Source organism: Ciconia boyciana, chromosome 13 (assembly GCF_034638445.1).
Source record: "Ciconia boyciana chromosome 13, ASM3463844v1, whole genome shotgun sequence".
Taxonomy (NCBI): Eukaryota; Metazoa; Chordata; class Aves; order Ciconiiformes; family Ciconiidae; genus Ciconia; species Ciconia boyciana.
The window spans coordinates 19,463,208-19,484,015 of record NC_132946.1 but is presented as its reverse complement, the minus strand read 5'-3'; the positions used below and the strand labels follow the sequence as shown (position 1 = coordinate 19,484,015).

The following is a 20,808-nucleotide window of genomic DNA, read 5'->3' as shown; positions in this document are numbered from 1 at the left end:
CACTGTTTACCAGACTACGCCCCTTCCCTTTCTCAGCTGGCAGAGGCCTGTATCTCTGCCACCTTCAAGTGTTCACTAACAAGTGATGGTGACCTCATCACACCGGTGACCTTGTCCCAGGTTCTCTCACCTGAGCTTTTCATCTTGACCAGTACAATCCAACTACTGCCTCCAGAAGACACTATGCTTGTACAAGCAAATAGGGAAAGTCCATTTGATTTTATACCCCTTCTTGTTGGGGAACAACAATTAAATTCAATTTCAATTCAAAATCAATCAAATCCCAAGTTAAAATCAATTGGTCTGTGGACTTTGTGGCTGCTCTGTAAACTGCATTTCTAATGTTTTTTCCGCCCAGCACAAAGCATGACGCTTCCTCGCGTTACTGGCAAGCTCTACTTGCCATGCATTTCATTTTCAGCACTGGAGCTGCTAAATGCCATACTGTTGCCAGCACCTTTGCCTGCTTCTTTGTTCCTTTGTGCTCTGTAGCCTCACCTCCAAAGCAACTATTTCCTCCTATTTCCCTTCCCAAGTTGAAAGCTTTAAATCCAGGTACGCATTAGCCTGGCCTGCTGCTCTGTTGGCATGTTTAGTCTCCTCACCAGCGCAAAGAGATAATCCTGTATTACAGCCCACTGGTAACTTAGCTCATACTACTTGACCTCTCTTGTTGCTGCTGGATTCTTTCGAACCAAGCTCTCAAGAGCCTTGACTGTAGCTTCCCATTTGTCCACATCTTCACATCCTGTCAGGACTGAAGGTAATCAAAAGACAAACAAAAGCTGTTAACAGAATGGTTGTGCTTGGGTATATATCCCCAACTTTCTTCTGCCAATAGTTTGCCGTGTTATAGGCAGATATCACTGACCCAGCACATGACCGGCATTAGGAACTAAATTGAAATTACTCAGAAATTACAGTTCAACACTTGAGCCCAGATTACTGAAATCCTACAGCTTCTTCAAATTAGCTCAGAAAAAAATAAACCTATGCAGAGATGACTCTCCCAAAACCAGTAAGAAACAGATAAAGACTCAGCCCAAAATCTCCTACCTTCAATACAGTCTCGGATATATACAGGAGCCTTAGTCTTTAGTTCTTTATCCTCTGACATGTTATAAGGGATGAGGTCATCATCACTGTAAAAGCAATAAAGGCAGGAGTTAGTCTATGGGGTATAGACGTTCTTCCTTTCCCCAGCTATCCATGCAAAAGGGAAAGAACCAGCACATACACTGTCGTAACACCATCACTCTTGCTTCATCCAGCAGCACTGCTGAAGCCTAGCCTGAAAGGGTTCCTTAGGAAGTTCTATGAATTACCCTGAAGCTCAGTGAAAGAGCAGTTCTGTGACCAGATCTAGAACTGGATCTCCTGGTCAAGTGCAGGAACGAGTCAGGTGACCAAGAAACTAGAAGGTGATTCTTGAGATTTCTTTATATATTGGTAAAGTGACAGAATAAGGCAGGTCCGCTATTGAAATGGGTAGATAGATCCATAATTCCAGGAAACATGTATCTAAGACAAATGGAATAAACACAATGGTTGTACACAACGCGGGCTCTGCTTAAATTACTAACTTACTTACATGCAATTTCCTACACAAAGTCCTACTCTGCTGCATACCACTCAGCTGAAGAAGGTCAGAAAGCACAAGATTTGCCAAGAAATGCAGCTACTGATAGCTCCCTTCTCCCCACGTCTGCTCTTAAGGACCTGCCACGTATTTTCCATTTCCTACCAGTTTCTTGCCCCATACCTGTCAAGCTCAGCATCCAACTCCTCATCTGGCATCGCAGGGGCTGCTGTATGTGATTTCTTGGTACTTTCCAATACCAATGGCAGTGCAGCATCTCCTTTCTCATTCCTGCTGTGAGGAACAAGAAGTATTAAAACCAATAAAGTAACAGTCCTTATTCACAATCAAGAAACTACCCACGCCATCAATCCTTGCTGCCTAAACAGAATGGCAGATAATTATTTCTGCTGCAGTCTCCCACTTAGCTTGGCCAACACAGGGAACAAAGTCCTGGGAAGGATAGTGAGGTGAGGGGAGAAGAGAAACAGAATCTCTTAACAGAAGAGCAATGGATAACAAAAATTAAGCTAGCTAATTTGCTGTGTTCCCCCTGGACTAACTTGTAGCTAGGACTGCTAAGGAAAGACTCACCTGGGATAAGTGGATCACACTGCCCTGCACCATATTTGAAGCTGTGAATGAAACTGAATAAATGGGGAAGAAACATCTTTAACCATTGCTAGTAGGATGAATGGGTAGTATGATAATGGAGAAATTCTTTTCTCTCTCTGTACCTATTTCTGTGGACCTTGGCATTGTCCTCTTATCTCTCTGCTTCTGAAATGCTGTCTCAAACAGTTGTCTATGCTGATTATGCCCCTAAAATGGGAGCAATAAATCTTCTGTACTTCACTGGAGTGCTGGACAGCTTCTTTTGCTAATAACATGAAATGCTTTGTTCATCTGTTGATAAAACTAAGTGCTTCAAAGAGCCTCAGCAGATGCTATGGAAGTTAAGAGCACCAAAGCACCAGTCTTTAGACTGACAGATATGCTAGATTTTTGTTACTGATGAATGGGCTGGGGGCATACGGCCCAAATGCCAGATTTCCCAGATGCGAACAGAAAGGCCCATTTGATTCTGCCCAGGGGCACATAAGACCCCTAGATTGCAGCATGGTTTCACCACGTGCAGCTATGAAACAAGCAATTTTAATACATGCTACCATTTGAATTATGAATTTAACACAACTACACTGCATTGTAAGAATAAGATGCATTATAATGCCTAAGAATATATAAGACATCTTGAATACCGTATACAGTTCTAGTGTGTAACTCAAAAAAAAGTATGGAGAAAGGCAAAAAGATGGCATGGAGATGAACAGTAGCAATATCTTACTCATCATCCGGAAAGCTGGGGACAATGCAGAATGGTGGAGTCTGCACCAGAAGGGACTTCAATTCTCTTGCTTCATCATCTTCTTCGTACTAGATTCAGAATAACTGTTACTGCAAATATACCCAGCATTCAACATTTGACTGCAAATATGCCCAGCATTCAACATTTGACCCTTCTGCTGTGTGCAAATGAAGACTGAATCATGAGCAGATGAACCTACACAAATCCCGTTTGTTTCAATCACTGTGCTGCCAGCAGTAATGTATCTATGCTGTATAGCAATCTGTGCCATGTGTCATCTTTGTCCCTATATTTAACAGTACCTGATCAGACCTTGCCTGAATGTTATTCACATTCTTTAAAACAGGTAATAAATGACAATGTGACATGAGGGATGTCGCAGGTTTTTAAAGACTTGATGTGATTCAATCAATAATTCTTATAAACTCTACTGGAAATAGCAGAGCATATATCCCCATGTCGGTCTTGAAAACCTCAACTCAGAGCAGGTCTTCCCACCGTGTCACGGACTGAATGTTCACCATTAGTTTAGGTTTGAAGTTCCCTCTCAACTTCCATGGGTCAGATTCCAATTCTCTCATGCAATATGACAATCCTCTAGCAGTCCTCTACTATCAACAGTTTACCCTGAACTTTGCCATCAGATTACACTCTTAAGGTCATCTCAGCACCTGACTATTTTCTATACAATTGTTTTTTGTAAACAGATATCCTCTCTTTTTGAAAATGTTGCTGCCTCTCCTTATTTCCAGATAATAAGTTTTAGAACTTGCTATAATGCCCTGGATCATCTGGTTTAAAGCTTTTATTTTCTCTAAGCCCTGCATACCAGATGTAAATTTCATTATAACCTTCACCTGAAACTTCAGGACAGGCCCATCAGTGTTTATTTTTGAACTAATGCTCTCTGCCACAATCATTCCCAGACGCCGTATTTGTGGCAGATTGCTGTCCAAGTGGCATTTCACGCCCTCCATCATGCTTGTGAGAAGCTCTGAAACAAACCAAACAGTGCATGAAACAATGACAGAAACAAACATCCATCTTTAGCCACTCACCACCCAATAATGGGTAGAAAGATAGGAAGGGCCCACACAACTGTGACTTCTCTTTCTGCAATGGCAGTTAGCACCAATGCTGACTTTTATTATATTGGTGCCTTCAGCACCAATATAATAAAACCACACTTTTTCATGGGGTACAAAGTCAACAAAACATTACAATACATTCTAAATTCGCAATATTTTGGTTTTCACTAAAACAAAAAAGGATGGTAAATCAAGTCAATCTTTAGGTTGTTTTTAGAGTGCTTCAGAGCCACTTAAGTGAACAGTCATGTTTTGCGGAAGCTACAAATTCTGACCAGTACAACAATCATGGAGGGAGAAATTTCCCTCACCACCTAGGTAAGTTGAAACAGGCAGATAACACCAGTATTTCTCAGCCCAGAAAATGATGGTTGCCAGCTTTACCAGGCAGGCTTACTGCTGTTAGACTGACCTCCTTTAACTCAGAAAAGCTTACCTTTTCAACAGCTGTCAGATAAAAAACAGATTATAAAACTACAGTACTGTTAGTAAATAACAGGTCACTTACTCACCTAAAGAAGAATTATTTCTAGAATGAAACAGATGAACAGGTCTTGTAAGTCAACCTTCTCCCCCCACAAAAGCCACACACATAGAGAAGTAATTCTAGACACTGGACTGAATTTTTTTTTCTTGCAACAGAAACAGAAATTTTAGACCAGGACCCCAATGTGCTATGCACTGTATGAATACAGAATAGGAGGTCCTTGCCGGTAACTCACTAACCCTACTCACCTCACACTGAGGGGAACAGAATGACACAGAGGAATGCACATGGATAGTCGGAGACCAACCAAACTGCTTTTTATCCTGATGTACCTTCCCCTGTCCCCTTTGGGCCTTACTCATACTCCAACTGTAAGCCTATAAATTGCAAATCACACCATTCCTCTAGCCAGTCCCAGAATCAATCCTTGTTTTCCTGTGACAAAACTTAAGGGTTCCTAAACCACTGTTCAGGTAAGAACGTTAGCTCAAAAGATACGCTTCTCCAATTTCATAATTTAAAGCTATGCACTTGGAATTATATCATATCAGTGCTAAAGAAAAAGAGGATTCCAGAAGGCTACCGTGTTTGCCAAGATGAAGATGGGACCATTTTGTTTATCCATAGATCAAAACAAGATATTTTTCTACTCACAGTCAGACTTTCTGTTAAACAAATCTAACCCCTGCCTCTCCCACTGCCTCACCTTGTCTGCAGCTCTTGATTTCAGGCTCCTTCAGGTGGGACAGGCAGATAAGGATGGCCTTGCTAATATACTGCTGCTGCTCAGGTGGAGAGTGTTTCACAGCACTGCTGCTGCCCCAGGTCTCCAAGAGTTCTTGCAGCACCTGAATCAGGGAACTCAAGTTGGCTTGAAATGGATCTTTTCTACACATAAGTAACCTTGGTTTTGAAGCACATTTTTGAAATGTGCTTTCATACAGCACATTGTATATTCTGACGACCCTTTGGTCTTCATGCTTCCCAGTGAACTTTACACTCCCTACAAATGGAGCTAGCTTTGTATTTCAGGGCCCAAAACGTACTGTGTTTGACCAACTGAGAACTCAACACCACCTACATTAATATATTGTTAAATATAATGGTTTGTTTTATTTAAAAGTGATAAATATTCTATGCAGAGCAATACGTATTATTGTAAAAAACCAATATGGTATTATGTGGTTTCATATGGTTTTAGTCCAATCTTATATAGCTGCCAGTACTTCCAGATAATTAGAATAACAGAACATGTAACCGGGGGGGGGGGGGGGACGGACGGGACGGACACACGACACGGACATTGACAAAACAGTAAGATTTCCAGAGATACAAATTTCCTAGAAGTTCCATCACACTGCTGACTTGGAAAGGGAAAATATCTGCATCCCCACTGAGGAAAAGGTAGATGAGAATGATTCTGAAGCATCAGTCATTTGGCACACAGACAGTTCTCAACCAGCTTCATCACTTGCTGCTATCTGCCCAGCCACACAAATAGGAGATGACAGAGAAAGCTGAGAAGGATGGAGGACATGGGACATCTGTCGGAATCCAAGCCTCATTAGTTTTGCTACTTGGAAGACAATTTACTGATAAAATATGAAAAACTAATGCCAGCAGTGCCGAAAGTCTTCGATTTATATACCACAATTTACTTGTGATATGGTAGGGCTTCCCTCACTCTCATGAACAGTAACAAAAGTGTCTTAGAAAATTGTGCACCCCACAGACACACATACATGCACACTCACACAGTAGAATTTTTCCATCAGATACCTCACCAACAATGCTACTTAACCTTACTTTGATCAATAAGGCACGCCGAAGGCCATCCAGAGACAGGTAGCCAAGGAGGTTCTGCAGCACTGCAGTCTGCAACGAAAACCACAAGTCTTGCTTTAACTGGGCATAAAGTTTTCATACAGCAATGACAAGCGTGTATTTTTACTACTTAAAACTCTTCATTCTGAGGGACTGGTTGACAACATTCAGAGACAGAAAAGCAAGCAAATTTAAAAAAACAACCAAACACAAACATGCAGCTGCTGATGAAACACATGGAAAAACAGGTCAGGAATACAGTACAGTATTTTTACCATCAAAACCAGATCAGCACAGTCCCAGGCAAACAAGGAACACAGAAAGTCTAGAGAACATTTCTCACAACAACATCACAAGCCACAGGACACTTCCTAACAACTTGTGACAAACTTAGGTGCACAGGGAAAACAAAACAAAACAGTCCTTGTCTCATCTTTTCAATCTAGTTCTTATCCCTGAGGGTGGGTCACGGCTTCTTCAGTCTCTTCTTTCAGATTCTAAATTAACTGGAAGTCTCCAGCTCCCCAGAACACTGAAATTATGTGCAGATAACCATTTGGTTCCAGAAAAAGAGTACAGTAATTCCGCTAATCGCCATCAATCCTGAGAGAGCACATGAATCCCATGATTTCAAAGCAACAGTTTACCACTCCCTGTTCATTATGTTCAGCTGAGGGGATGTAAGTGAACAGCTGCACAGCTCAGGTACACGTGGAGAGTCTGAGGGCCAATTTCAGAATGAAGAGTTAAATTTTACTCAAGACGACCTGGAGCTCAGCTAAAAAACACATTGGCACTTGGGAAAAAAAGGCATTACTACACCGCTGTTCAACGCAGAGTCCTTACCGGGTGGCAATACTGCAAGAGCAGCACCTTCTGTGTCACCACAAACTGAGCTTTCTTGTTTTTCACAACCAGGTTCCCCAGCAACCTAGACAAGATATCTGCCCTAGCAGGACAGGTCAACAGCAAAACATTAGGAATCCATGTAATTACTGTCATGCTGCTACTAACCATAGGAAATTCTGTGAGCAGCGATTTGCAACAAAGTCTCTAAAACACCTCTAAACTTTAAGAGTCAGTAATTGCAAAGAATGTTTTCACTTGTTTTTTCACTGCATGTCATGACGCAGATCTTTAAGGAATGGTGCAGGTTCTACCTGAGAGGGAACAATCAACTACTTTACTCCTAGAGTCTCCCAGGAAATGGCACTGTAAGAAATCACCTACACAAACACACACACGTCAGCATCTTTCAGAAACTGATTCTGCAAGTATTTGTGGAAAAAATTCCATCCTTTGCCCTGGATCAGGGAGGAAAATAGAGTTCTTACCCAGGTGCTCTCTGCACAAAACCAAGGACCACTCCTTCCATCCAGCGGTCTGGCACACATTCAATCAATCGCCAGCATATTCTTTGCCAGATGCAGTCTGACTTGGTGAGATCCGTTAGGCGGGGTACCAAAACGCTCAGAATTTCCTCTGAAGTGGAAGAAAAAACAGGTAAACACACCAGATAGACAGAACTAGTGCAATGGTACTCAAGGTCAGCCTGCAAATTTCAAGATCCTTACAAGATGAAGAGTACAGTTTGTACTGTACAGAATGTACAGTTTGCAGTTCTAAATTGTTCCTGTGGTAGGAACTAACCTAAGCAGCCTAAGGAACTTGCAAGTATTCCTGATCACAGTAAACAGCCACAAAATATTTCCTCTTCTTCCCCAGCCCTGTTAACTACATTCAGTGGCTTCAAAGTCCTCAGCAAAGCCAGACTGAAGGCTACTCATATGAGAGGATTATTACAGTTATTTATGCTGGTATTTGCAAGGCACTTTCAGACCACTGGATGAAAAGCACTAGAAGAACATTTAATAGTTATGCCCCAAATGGCAGGATGAGAAGGCTAATAACCTCATCAATTTTTGAGAGGAGAACAGATCACATTCACATGGGCTGACAGAAAAGCCTTGACATCTATCAGATGCGTAGTTGAGTAGCCTCAGAAAACAGAGAGCAGCCTGTACAGTCCAACTCGCAAAACTCCCAAAGTATTAACTGGTCAGTCTCCCACTCCCTCTGTTGATCATCATCATAGTCATCCTTCCGTACTAAATACAGTAAAACAGACTTTCCCCCTCCCCAAAATAGTACTGTAAACCACTCACTTTGTCTCCCATGAACGCATACCTTCCCCAGGACATGAGAAACAAAAGAGATTGAGCAATCCAAACCACCTGGGATAAAACAGACAAGCTTAACAACAGCATCACCAGCATTCTCCAAACAACCTTCAGAAGGAGGTGCATACACTTCTACAAGTACTGAAGCCTGAAAACACAGATTTTTTTTCTTCAAGCATCATCCCTTCCTCCCTCCACCATCTGCTTTCATGCACAAAACGGCACTTGGTATTATTTATACACAGTGACAGTCAGAAGACTGAGTAGCTCAGTCCTGCTTGAACACAATGATAACAAAGCCACTGGTTCATTCAGTACCATTTAAATCTTCCATACAATTACTTCAGCACAGACCAAGTGACCACAATTAAGCTTTGGCAACAGATGACGCTATTTAACAGCTTGTAGGATTGCAGCTTTCAGTGAGATTTTAAAAAGGCCTCAGCCACCTTCCTCATTCCTGGTATCTTATGCTTTTAAGCACAACAAACTTCGGCGTGAAGGATGAATGTGAGGTTCTTCAATACCCATTATCTGTATTTCAAGCGCCAGCCAAGGGGGTCCATGCACAAACCACTTCTTCAGAAGAGTTGTCCCTATAGCACAGTTCTCCTGCAATCATACCTCTTAGAGAATCGGAGATCTTCTGCAGCACCTGGATAATTGCACCACCCAAGAGAGGAAAGTAGTTCTGTGGGAAGAATACTGGTGGGTTTTTCCCCTGGAGTTTGTTGCTGACATGATCAGGCAAACATACAATCTTGTTGAGCAGGGCCTCTTGCAGCTCAGGTGAGCCAGCCTGCGCTTGCTGCTGACAGACCTCCCACATCAGAGCTGAAATCCGTCCCTCCTGCAGGAATTGTTCCAGTACCTCAACGACCTCCCTCAGATGAAAGCTAGGACTAGAAGAAAGTAACTGAAATAAGTCCCTGCCCCTTTTAACTGGTAAAAAAAGATGTGCACGCTATTGGTTTTCTGTTGTGGTCTCACCACCACAACACTGCTGCTCAATCACACAGAATTTTAATCAAAATCAAATTAAAATCAAAGTGATTTTAATCTCTTTGTATCACTACAGTTTCCTCGGCTCATAATGTTTGAGGATATTCAATAAGCATAACTGAAGACAGTTTTGTGACCTCTGCAGGAAAATCAGTACTGTACATGGGTTTTTAAACGAAAGGATTCAGTGGGCCCGAGGGCAGAGCAAGGCTCCCCACGCTCACTCTCATCTCTGTCCACCTGCGCATTTATGCCTCCCTTATGCCACAGGTGGGGCATCCTCAGACATCACTCCTTTTGCACTCCGAGACAACCTCTGAGGAGGACGAGCCCCTATCAGCTCTCCAGGCCACCGTGCCGGGTGACACCCGCCTCTACCCTCCTCCCACCAGGGAGCAGGCCCGGAGCCCCGGTCGGGCCCGCGGGAGCCGCCTGCCCGCCCGCCGCGGCCCAAGCCGGACTAACCCCGGGGAGGCGAGGGCTTCCAGCAGGACGCAGAGGGCGAGGCCGGGCGGGCCCTCCAGGAAACAGCTCTGCCACACGCCCTCGGGCCGCGCCACGCGGGGCGCCCGGGCCAGGCTCCGCAGGAAGGCGCCGAAGAGAGCCCGCTCCTGCTCCCCGAGGGCGGCCGGGCCCCCCGCCGCCGCCAGAGCCGCCGGCACCGCGCCCAGCGCCGCCGCCGCGGCGGCGGCTCCCTCCCCGTCCTGCCCCAGCGCCGCCACAGCCTCCCGCAGGGTTCGCCCCAGCGCCGCCGCCGCCGCCATAGCGCTGAGGGGGAGAGCGCTGAGGGAAACGAGGCAGCGACGCCGCTTCCGCCCGCCCTCAGCGGCAGCCAGTCAGCGGCGCCCGCCGGCGTGACGCTGGAGAAAAGCACCGCCCACGCCGCTCTTAAAGAGACAGGTGCCCTTGGCGGGGAGACGGGAGCCCCTCCGGCGGCTCCGGCTCTGCCGCCCACCGCGCGGGAGGGGCCAGCGCTGGTTTTACCGTAAAAATCCCCAGTAAAGGCTGCTGCCGGCCCCACCGCTTCTGAGCGGAGCAAAGGGCTGGAGAAGGGAGCGAGGGAGGCCAGCTATTCTCAACCCTACTGCTTTATTCAATGTCGCTCGTCCTACACAAGTACAAACACAACATGGCGCAAAAGGCTACAAAGTGATACAAAAGAAAACAAAAAAAATCTTTATAGTATTGACTGTACAACAGGTGGTAAATTCTTTGCCTTTCCCCATGTGAACCCCGGTTAATCCAGACAGCATCGTGGCCTTGAGCCTCCCTCTCTGCCTTGCCGTTTCCAGGGGGTTGATGCTCAGTCGCTAATTTGAGATTTGCAAAAGCAGAAGCACTCACCCTGTTTCACTGCGGGGCTGTGTAGGAAATTTTTACCAAAACCCTTTAAGAAAAGGTGAAAGAAATAACTTCCGGGAGCAGCTACAAACCAATTTTTAAGATTTCCAGCTTCTTTTCTAAAGTATCACGTTCAGCGGGCTGGACCATCGTTTCTGTAGTGATCGCCTGGTATATGCGTTACAGAAGAGCTTAATCTGCAGAAAGAGCTTACTCTGCAGAAACTAATAATCTGTTTGGGAATTGGAATAAAGCGACAACTCCGTATTTAAATCTCAGGCAGATCTGGAGTCCAGCTGCTCTGAAAAATCCTGTGCTAACACCTAGAGATCAAGTTAAATGCCTCCCTGTCTTACTACACAGGGTTTCTGAAATAGCTCAAGATTTACATGCTCGTCTGTACAGCGTGCTAAGCGTTTAGAAATCACCAAGCAGCAGCCTGCTAACTGGAGAAAGAAAGGCTGTAACATCTTCCCTTCTGTTTACCTGGAAAAGATGTTTTTGCAGCCTTTAAAATCAAAGCCATTTTTAAATAATTTCAATTCAATGCCAGGAAACTAGAAGCCCCACAGCAAAGGCTATCTACTGGCCAGGAATTGGTGCTCTCTCCTCTTAGGTTGCCTTCACTGCCAGGATTATCTGTCTGTCTCTCACTCCTCCTCACCCAGACCCATTATAAAAAAAAAGGTACAATATTTAGTCTGATGGGATTTAAGTTAAAAAATAAAAAGCTGTCCAGTCTTTTTGCTTTATCGTGAAGAGTTTGAGCTGGAACGGCTGCGATGGCGCCTTCGTCCAGGAGATCTGGATCTTGATCGCCGGCGAACAGGGGATCTGCGCCTAGGAGACCGGGACCTGACAAAGAAGGAGAAAGCTTTCATTAGGAGACAAGAGCAACAGGTTCCAGTAATTTGTCAGCTCATCTACCAACTTTTCAAAAACACTTCCCGCCCCCCCCCCAAAAAACCCTCACACACCACGGTAAAAGAGCTCCAGCAAAATACAGCCAGCTCCAGACAGGAAAAAGGCAATTTGAACATTGACTACACAGCAGGAGTATTCTGGCTACCCTCCCTCTGCTTCAGGAAGTTGAAAGAATGCTTAATATCCAAAGAACAGACAAGAATCTTGTCTTCTTCCTCAAGCAAAATAAGCTCACATTCGTTCTACATCAGTTTCTCCTTCACCTGAAAGGTCAGCTTTGACTCCTGCAATACAGTGATATTCAGGGAAAGGATTTACATAAGCCCTTTCAAACCACAGGGACATTTCTTAGAGGAAGTCTAACTCTAAAGAAATAGTTAAGCTTCAAGCTCTTCAGTACTACAATCAATCTGTACGGCCACCAGTATGACACCAAGATTCCAGGCACAGAATATTAACAGAGCCTGAACGGGATAATAGAAGTTAGACTAGGGAAGAAAACAAACGATGAGGAGGGAACGTCAAACCTAGCACTTGCCAGACCTCAGTAAAAGGCATGTTTAAAGGAGGACCAACAGGAAGTGGATCTTGTGCCATATCAACTAGTTCTCATTTTTGAACCTGTAGTTCGCAAGCTATTCAACAATCAAGTGGCTCAAACAGGAGCCGCTTTTACTAGTGACAAGAGTTTAAGCAGACTTCTAAGACAGAGGAGCCCATCTAGATGCTGAGGAAGACTCCAAAAGACTTATTATCTGAGCACGTTCAGGCAGCCCCAAGTTACACAATGGGCACGTGCATGTCAGGTCACATCTTGGAGTCAAGTGTACCCCGCTCACCTGATGCAGAAGGACTGCTCTTTGGTCAAGTGCCCATTCATAGAAATAAGGGAGAGAGGTGCAAGGGCTTCAGAAAAGCAAGCGGCTGGAGCAGGCTGCTGAAAGCATTCTGCCAGCCAGAAGTCCATTCCCACTTTACCTCAAAGCATTTATGCAGAAGGGACTCCAGGGAACAGGCTGGAAAACATCTGACATTTCCAACAGACTTAATATTCAGGTGCTAAGGAGTTAAGAAGTACAATCCAGGTTCAACTGATGCCCAAGAGGTGTTACTGTCACATGGAGGGGAAAGTCAAGTCCAACAGGATTAAACTGTCCCCATGCTAAGTCCTTCAGCGATAACTTGTTGTTACACTGAGAAGGAAATACAAGTTGTCACAGCCCTCACCTTCTCCTCATGCGAGGGGGTGACCTGCGCCACATCGGTGGTGGTGGCAGCATCCTCCTGGGTGGACTAAAGCGTCTGGGAGGTGGCCTAGGTCGTGGTGCCAGCACAGCTGTGGCAGTGATCTCCTGACCATCAATCTGGCCTTTTTAGGGAAGCACAGAAACAGGAAGAAGTAAGTATTTTCCCACACTAACATCTACACATCACATTACTGCAACTCACAGCTTTGTCACATGCAACTGAAGCATCAATCAGCCTACAGTCCTATTTCCACCACTCGCTCAGGGGTTATTTTGACAAAGTCCACATACATACTAGACTTCTTAATCTAATATCCCATCAAATTGCAGTTCAGATGTTAACTGGGAAAGATTTTCACAGAAACTTAAAGAATTTTATTACTGTTTGTTTTGAAAAAACCTCAGTATTAATAGTTCTGTGACGTTTTGGATATGTCCTGAACCACACAAAAGCCAAAGCCATTTGGGCTGAAAACAGACAGTATTTCAGGTCAGTTCCCCAAAGGCTTCCCTATCACCTCTAACTCATTTTCAGATCAAACTCATCTGCTCCAAAGATTTTTAAAAGCACCCAGCCTTCTTGCAGCACTTCATACCTACCTCCGTCCATGTGTTTCAGGGCTTTCTCAGCATCATCTGGGTTCTCAAACTCCACATAAGCATAACCTTTAGAGAGGTGTGGATTTAGTCTGTCAACTGGCATGTCAATCATTTTAATCTTTCCGTAAGTGGAAAAAATTTCCATGATGTGATCCTGCAGAGAAAGAGCCAGTCTTAAGGACACAGACCACACTTACTGACCAGGTCTGGCTGGTGCAGAGCAGTAAATCCACAGCACTAGATTAGCTTTAAATCAATGCCACCATCAGGAAGAGACATATTTCATTGGCAAGATGTGGAAAGGATTACCACTGCTTTCTCTACTGTTGTCTATTCAGTTCCTCCTCAGGTTGTTCCAAACCTTAAGTTCTAGCAGCATTGCTGCTGCATGTCAACACTGGTTACAAAAACACAACTAGTGTAAAAATCCTCTTGGCGACCTGAAAAGGGAACTTATGCCTTCAGCTGAAAACTCTTAAGGTGCTATTGTTAATATTTTTTTAAAAACATCATTTTTTCAGCACCCTAAACCTTTTACCTCTGAAGACCTTTAAACTACATCCTAGCAAAGACAACTCAAGCCAGCCTATCTCTCTTCAGATTCTTGAGCAAGAACCTCCAGATATCCTTAATGCCTCCAAGGTAACTTCAGCTATTGTCCCAACTTCTACAGTTTTCTTCCTAGTAAGACAGGATACAAGGTCTGGAATACTGACAAAGCAGACAGACCTCTTAAGCACTACACAGTCTCAAAAGCCTGCACTGTATTTGACTCAGTAAAATCCTACCAGAATTTTTCTCACTGATCAATTTGGACACAAAGTAAGAACTTCCAACAGCAACACCTTGGCAGCACTCTAGCAACGAAAAGGTTTTGAGAGCTTTAAAAAAGCCACTCACGTATCCTCACAGAAGACAGACAAGCTTGATGTAACAGGGGAGCATGCCATTACCTTGGTCACATTTCTAGTGAGCCTTCCAACATGCACTTTTGTAGGTCTGGGTGACGGGCTCCGCCTCTTCCGCTCCTTTTCATCTCTCTTGGGTGGCTTGGACCTGATTTTGACAACAGAAAATGTTTAGTTTTCAGGGAATGTGCAAGACAAAGCCAACAAGCCAGTCATTATTCAAATGACTAAAAAAAGCACCATTTTTCTTGGGAGGGCATCTTTTTTCTTAAGAAGTCACAGGTTAGGAAGTGCTGGGGGGGTGGTGGTACGGTGTTCCACTTAGAAACACCTCAGGACTTGCATTTGCCTTGTCTGCTTTTGCTTTAGAACCTTCTGGAATTTGAGAGCCTTTTTTTGCGAGTTTTCAACTTTACTGCGACTATGGTAACAAACACAAAATTCAGCAAACATTTCTCCAAAGTTGTTGGCCCTAGTTAAAGAATTTCCCAGTTGTTAAAACAAAAAACTTTCTTTGCCTCAACAATTAAAGAGGCAAAATAAACACCAAAGCATACAGCATAAACACCATAAACACCAAAGCATACCACATCCACGCAAATTAATGGATCCAATGATTTGTTTCTGTATCTTCTGTTCACTACAGGGGTCCAGAAATATCACCATTAAAAAGCTATTTAAGTAGCTGCATATCACAATTTCTTTGTAGTTTTAAAAAAAATAATCTGGAAATCTTTTAATCTGTAAAAAATTCAGTATGCAGAAAATTTGTATTTATGCTTCTTCCTAATCTGACTGTCCACAAATTGAGGGATATACTAAAAAAACCACACTGGCTTATAATACTTCAGGAGATTTTATAAGCCTTCAGCACCTTACCTACCGAATTATCCAAATGGACATTAACATAGTTTGATTCCTACCCTGACAGGAAAATGCATCCTTTGCCCCCCCTCGCATTTTAATTTTTTATACATAAGAATATACATACACACATATACACCATTTTCAGCCCTGACTTTTCTGTTAGTCTTGGCTGCAATATACAGGAACCAAAGAGCTTTACTCTTGCCTAGTGCCCATATAGTCCCACACTGTTTGGGAAACATTGATTAAAACTGCCTCTACAAATATAGTATTTAAAATCACTCTTTAAAATTAGGTTTTTAATCTCTCTTCCTACAGGGCATATGTTTTGATTGTAAGCAAAAGGAGCACACTCATTCTAACAAAATTCACATCTCTAAGTTATGGAGAAAGCAAATGGTCCTCAGAAAAAAAAATCTATTCTGATCACAATCTTGTATTCTACATGGAAATTAACCTGCCATCCGGTAATTCCTAGAAGGCAAATAAAACTCACTTGGAGCGGGAGCGTCTCCTGTTGTCATGTCTCCGTCGAGAGGGACTTGGAGATCCAGAGGAGCTGCTGGAACTGGAACTGCGTGAGGTGCTGGAGCTCCCAGAGCGGCTTGAGGCAGAAGAGGAGCTAGAGCCGCTGCTAGAACCAGTGCTGGAACTGGACCCTGAGCTGGAAGTTGAGCTGGAACGGGATCTGTTGGGGCATGGGGGAAATAAAAATGATTGTAGTACACAGAAAAAAGAATGTCTGAAAAACTTTGGATAATTATGGAGAGAGCAACTGTGAGTTAGAACAATGAAAACTGATGCTCCATAGCTCACTAGACAGCCAAAGAAAATTCATACCTATAAAAAATAAACCCCTTAAGTTAGACAAAACTGCACTGTGACTAACACAATGCAAGCTTTTAACAAGTCCATGACACAGGGAATAAAACGTACCAGAAATCAAGCTGGTGGTTTCTGAAAACGCTGTAATTTGTTACTACCTGTAAAAGTAACTACCTGGTACTGCTGCTCCCACTGGAAGCACTGCGTCTTTTGCGTGTCTTGTCTCGACCACGATCCTTTTCACCAGATTCCTTAGTGGTTGCTTTATCCTTGGACCGGTCCTTTGATTTCTCTTCAGACCTATCCTTGCGCTTGGTTGGTGAGGGAGCCCTTCAAGAACAAATTGCAGAAGACATTGTTTAATATAGAAAAACACAAACAACAAAAAACCCACACCCAAACAAAGAACAGAACAGCAACACAAAACATTGAACTTCAAATGTAACTCAAGATCACCATAACTGCAGAGTTAAAGCATTAGGCAAGTTGGACTTTTTGGAAAAAAGGAAAATATTTTACATTACAGAGCAGCTTTGAGGAAGACAGCTATAGCATTCAGAAATTCTCACATACAGAAATTCACGCAGAAAGAGGTACATTTCCAATTCCTCACCCTCACTGGGAGAGCCCTAGTACCCTATAACATCCCCACTTTTGTTAAGCCTAGAAAATTCGGACAGAGTGATTACCTAGTGTTGGATTTTTTATTATTTTCTTTGAGTCCTAGCAAACTCTTCTTTTTCAATCCTGATAACTCCATTTCCCCTTCGGAGGCGTCCAAAGCAGCACCGAATGGGCCTCACTTATCTCAAATCTCACTTCTAACACCGATCCCTAATCGAGTGCAATAAACTCCAAAGAACAGCCTAGTGACAAGATAAAAGGGTTTAGAAACAAGAAATTAACAGATAGGCATAAAACAACAAAACTGCTTTGCAACAATAGCAGCACACTGGGCATCAACTGACTTCTACAGAGTACTTCAGTTACACATACTGGTACACGGCCATTAACAGCCAACCTCTGTGCCAGCTCACACTGGCACTGCGTGCCTCATGTAAAAGTGTGCATCCACATTTAAAGCTATCATTTTGACATTCACAGAAGTACAAAGGACCCTAATTATCCAACCAAAAAAGTGGCAGACAGAGGACATCCATTTTCTCCGCAAGATGCAGCTCATGCCCCTTGACAACAGCCTTGTCGCCAGAGGAGTAAGCACAGATTTTCTCCAAAGCCAGTTTGTGCCACATAGCATGTATTTGTCAGAAGAAAGGGTTGTTGAGAACAAAACCCCTCACTGAATTATGGCTGCTTTCAGCCTCAACAAGCTGCTTCCAAAGCTCTGTCAGCCTTGGCAAGACCACATGAAAGGACCCAGTTTGCTGCACTGCTGCAACAGCAGATTCTACTTTAACTTCTTAGCAGAAAGTCTAAACTGGATTCTGACCTCAGCTAGCCCCAATCAGTTCCCTCTTTACTCTAGATTCAAAAGGAGACAAATTTAACACCCCGCTATTTAACACTGAAATACTGGGCATTAGTTGAATTCCAGATGTTTCCCATGGCAGGGCTGCATCCATCACATATTCTGTGATGTCTAAACATGTTCCATTTTGACTATTCCACATGGATTGTTTAACACCTGCATTACAAAGCTGCCTCCAGTGTATGTTTTAATAACCACTAAAAGAGTGTGGCAGATTTGATTTGCTGTAACACCCATTATCTACCTATGAAGGAAACATTCAGGAAATAGAGGAGTGGGGACAAGCATGTCTGAACCGCCAGGCTTATCTGAAGTGACACTGAATATTCACAGTACTGCATGATGTTGGAAACATCTCTATCTCCACATACATCACAGGCAAAATTAGCAAGAAAAACACCTCTCCAGCTCACTGCATCCAACAGTCTTGTTGCATCTATGCTTCTGGTGTCAGATTCTGGTAAGCAATTACTTTATTCTCTAAATTGCAATTAAATTTATGTTTGGGAAGAGATCACCCCTGAACAGTTGAACTCACTTTCCTGATTTTCAGCTTCACAGTTTTCTCTAATACAACAACTCCAAAAAGCAACACAAATGAACATTTGCAAACCCAGCTCTCTGCAGATGCAGAAGTCAAGAGACACCCATGCCTTTTTGCATGGAGAACAGGAAACCCACAACACAAATGTGACACTGGCAGGGCTTGCTGGGAGAGGAACTGTCTTCTCTAACACCAGTGGCAGTAAGAAGGCAGTCCATGGACTGTCCCATAGGTGCTGCAAAGGTGACTTTTCTTAAAAGCAAACCTGTGGATGTCATTCAGCTGTATGACATTTCTAACCAGCTCTATACCTCTAGTGCAAAGTGAGAGGGGGCTGCAGTTCAAAAATTGAAAGCCACTGCATGAGACCAGCTGACTCACTTGGAAGAACAGAACAGACAAGTTTCTGGACTCACAAGACCAAAAAACTTGACATTTTCTTTTCTCACCTTTCTTCTCCTAAATATATCACAGTCAGGTTTGTGTTATCTCTTCCTACACACCGACTTCTCTTGCATCTGTGGGCTATCACAGTGATCATGCTATCAGCTCAGCCATGCAAAATGATCTATTATCATCTGATAGCTGGCTCTGGTTTTAGCCCTACTGGAAGCAGGGAAGACAAAGAGCCCAGACGAAGACCAGCACATGCTTTGCTGTTACCCAGCCTGCTGTGGAGTAGTAAGTTACTTCAGTTAAACAGCTACCACTCCAGCACCACTCCTCAGGACAGGCACTTAACAGACAAATTAGCCATATGATGTTTATACATTCAGCAAACTTCCATAGGATGGAACATGCAGCCTCCAAACTACCCAGTGTTTTCTCTCCATCAAAATATATGTACCTTTCTCAAGAATGCCACTTGCCTAGCTCACTTCAGTTGGAAATCTCAGCCTAAGAGACACAGCCTGTGGGCACTTTCACCTGAACGTGTTCAGACATTCACTGGAAGATGTGGAAAGAATAAAATCATGGTCTTCACACAAGGGTGTATAACAACGCATTTCTAAGCAACATGCTTCTTTCCTACAATCAAAAAAACTCTCAATCCCTAACAAGTCAAACGTTTTTGCAGCACCCACCCCAAACCAGAAAGTCTAAAAGAAATCTACACAGGCCAAACATTCATTTCACACACACACCTCTCTGCTTTAAAGAGCTGACTTGCACTCTTAGAGAGCTGCAATTCTGTAGCAAAGGAAGCAAACTCAGCTCTCCCCCGGACTTCCTGTACGACTACAGGCAAGTCCTTTAATGGCAGTTTGCTTCAGATCCTCATTTGCAAAATGGGGAAAAGATTTCCTCGTGTGAGGAGAGCGTTCAGCGCTTGGCAGTTCTTTGCAAAGTTACGGCCGCTCGCCCAAGCTAACTACAGCGAGCCGGGCCGGAGGAGCGCAGGGGCAGCCAGCTCCGCGTCCCGGTTCGCACGCCATGGGGTACGTTACGGCGCCGGGCGGACCGAGGGCTTGTCGCTGCTGACCGCACCGTACGTGTTGCCATACTATGAGCGAAGCCAAGGCGCGGGCTGAGGAACAGGGAGAGAAAAGCACAGACCAAGCACAGAGTCGGTTCAGAGCAGAGCCCAGAGCCCGCACCCCGGGGCCCGCGCCGCCCGCCGCCTCCGCCAGGCCCGGCGCCGCCGGCCCGCCCGCCCCCGGGCCCGCACAGCGCTCTTCCCGCCGCCCCAGCCGCGGGGAGCGCCGAGACCCCGGGCCCCGGCTCCCCTCCAGGCCCCGGCCCGGCCCCGCCCGGCCCCTCCCCGTCCCAGCCTCCCTCCCTCCCCGCCCCCGGGCGCGGTAGGCCGCGGCGCCGAGGCCCCATCCCCGACCCTCGCCCCGCCATCTCCTCCTCGGCGGCTCCAGCGCGCTCCCCTCGGCAGCCCCGCGCGGCGGCGGGGCCGCTCCGCACCGCGGCCGGGCCGGATGGACGCCGATCCCCCGCGGCCCCAGCCCCCGCCCCGGCCCCACTCACATCCTCGGCGCCCGCCGCAGCCGCCGCTCCCCGGCCGTCGCGCGCGATCGACGCAGCGCGAGCGGGAAGCGGCAGCGCGCGCCGATGGCGTCACGCGCCGGGGGAGGGGGGATGGGAGCGGGGCCAGGCGGGCGGGTTTAAAGGGCCAGGGGGAAGAGAAGGAAACGGGCAGTGCCTTCTTGCAGAGGGGGAACCGACTGCTCATCAGCGAGCTGCAGTGCTAATGCTGTGGCCGTGACGGCCAACGGGCACCGACGGGCAGGACAAGCTCCGCAACCGGAAAAGTCCGATCTCATTTATGAGAGCACCCCATGTTCCCCCCGGCTAGAGGTGCCTCGGCTCCGGGGGTGCTAGCCCTGCTCATTCAGGGATGTCTGACCTGGGCAGCCCCGTGGAACGGTGAGCAATTAGTCCTGTTTGTACTGGTTGTCCTTGCTTGTCTGGTGTTTGCAGCTACACTTACTGGTGTAATGAAAGTTAAGTCTTCCTACAAACCTTGTCCTGCTTAATAATAATAGCCAGGGCTTCAAGGCTTGACTTTCTGTAAGTGACAACCCAGCAAG

The 20,808-nt window shown here is 45.1% G+C and overlaps 2 protein-coding genes across 8 annotated transcripts in view; both read right to left on the bottom strand.

Moving 5' to 3' along the window:
• TELO2 (telomere maintenance 2) overlaps positions 1-10,293 on the bottom strand; it is a 28,770-nt gene extending 18,477 nt beyond the window's left edge. For 3 of the 4 annotated variants that reach the window (XR_012044885.1, XM_072877796.1, XM_072877795.1), the window contains exons 1-12: positions 9,992-10,293; positions 9,149-9,426; positions 8,510-8,578; positions 7,679-7,826; positions 7,191-7,293; positions 6,327-6,395; positions 5,227-5,368; positions 3,803-3,939; positions 2,925-3,013; positions 1,763-1,873; positions 1,057-1,142; positions 666-757 (exon numbers count right to left, since the gene is read on the bottom strand). Coding sequence is in view for 3 of the 4 variants with exons in the window: in XM_072877796.1 (XP_072733897.1) it covers positions 666-757; positions 1,057-1,142; positions 1,763-1,873; positions 2,925-3,013; positions 3,803-3,939; positions 5,227-5,368; positions 6,327-6,395; positions 7,191-7,293; positions 7,679-7,826; positions 8,510-8,578; positions 9,149-9,426; positions 9,992-10,290 (1,623 nt within the window). In the remaining variant the exon portion in view is untranslated. The remainder of the gene's footprint in view (positions 1-665; positions 758-1,056; positions 1,143-1,762; positions 1,874-2,924; positions 3,014-3,802; positions 3,940-5,226; positions 5,369-6,326; positions 6,396-7,190; positions 7,294-7,678; positions 7,827-8,509; positions 8,579-9,148; positions 9,427-9,991) is intronic. The other variant, XM_072877797.1, reaches the window with a different exon arrangement.
• Positions 10,294-10,596: 303 nt separating this feature from the next.
• On the bottom strand, positions 10,597-20,340 carry RNPS1 (RNA binding protein with serine rich domain 1). Of its 4 annotated transcripts, none has more exons than XM_072877786.1 (8): positions 20,246-20,335; positions 16,928-17,104; positions 16,413-16,568; positions 15,910-16,101; positions 14,592-14,694; positions 13,639-13,792; positions 13,019-13,160; positions 10,597-11,722 (listed from the first exon to the last, which is right to left on the bottom strand). In XM_072877786.1, the coding sequence occupies exons 2-8, from the start codon at positions 16,996-16,998 to the stop codon at positions 11,617-11,619; spliced, it is 924 nt and encodes a 307-aa protein (XP_072733887.1). In that variant the 5' UTR covers positions 16,999-17,104; positions 20,246-20,335; the 3' UTR covers positions 10,597-11,616. The 4 variants fall into 4 exon arrangements, with proteins under 4 accessions (XP_072733887.1, XP_072733888.1, XP_072733890.1 ...); XM_072877787.1 differs by lacking the exon at positions 20,246-20,335 and adding an exon at positions 19,417-19,746; XM_072877789.1 differs by lacking the exon at positions 16,928-17,104 and having other exon boundaries at positions 20,246-20,340.
• Positions 20,341-20,808: the final 468 nt, after the last annotated feature.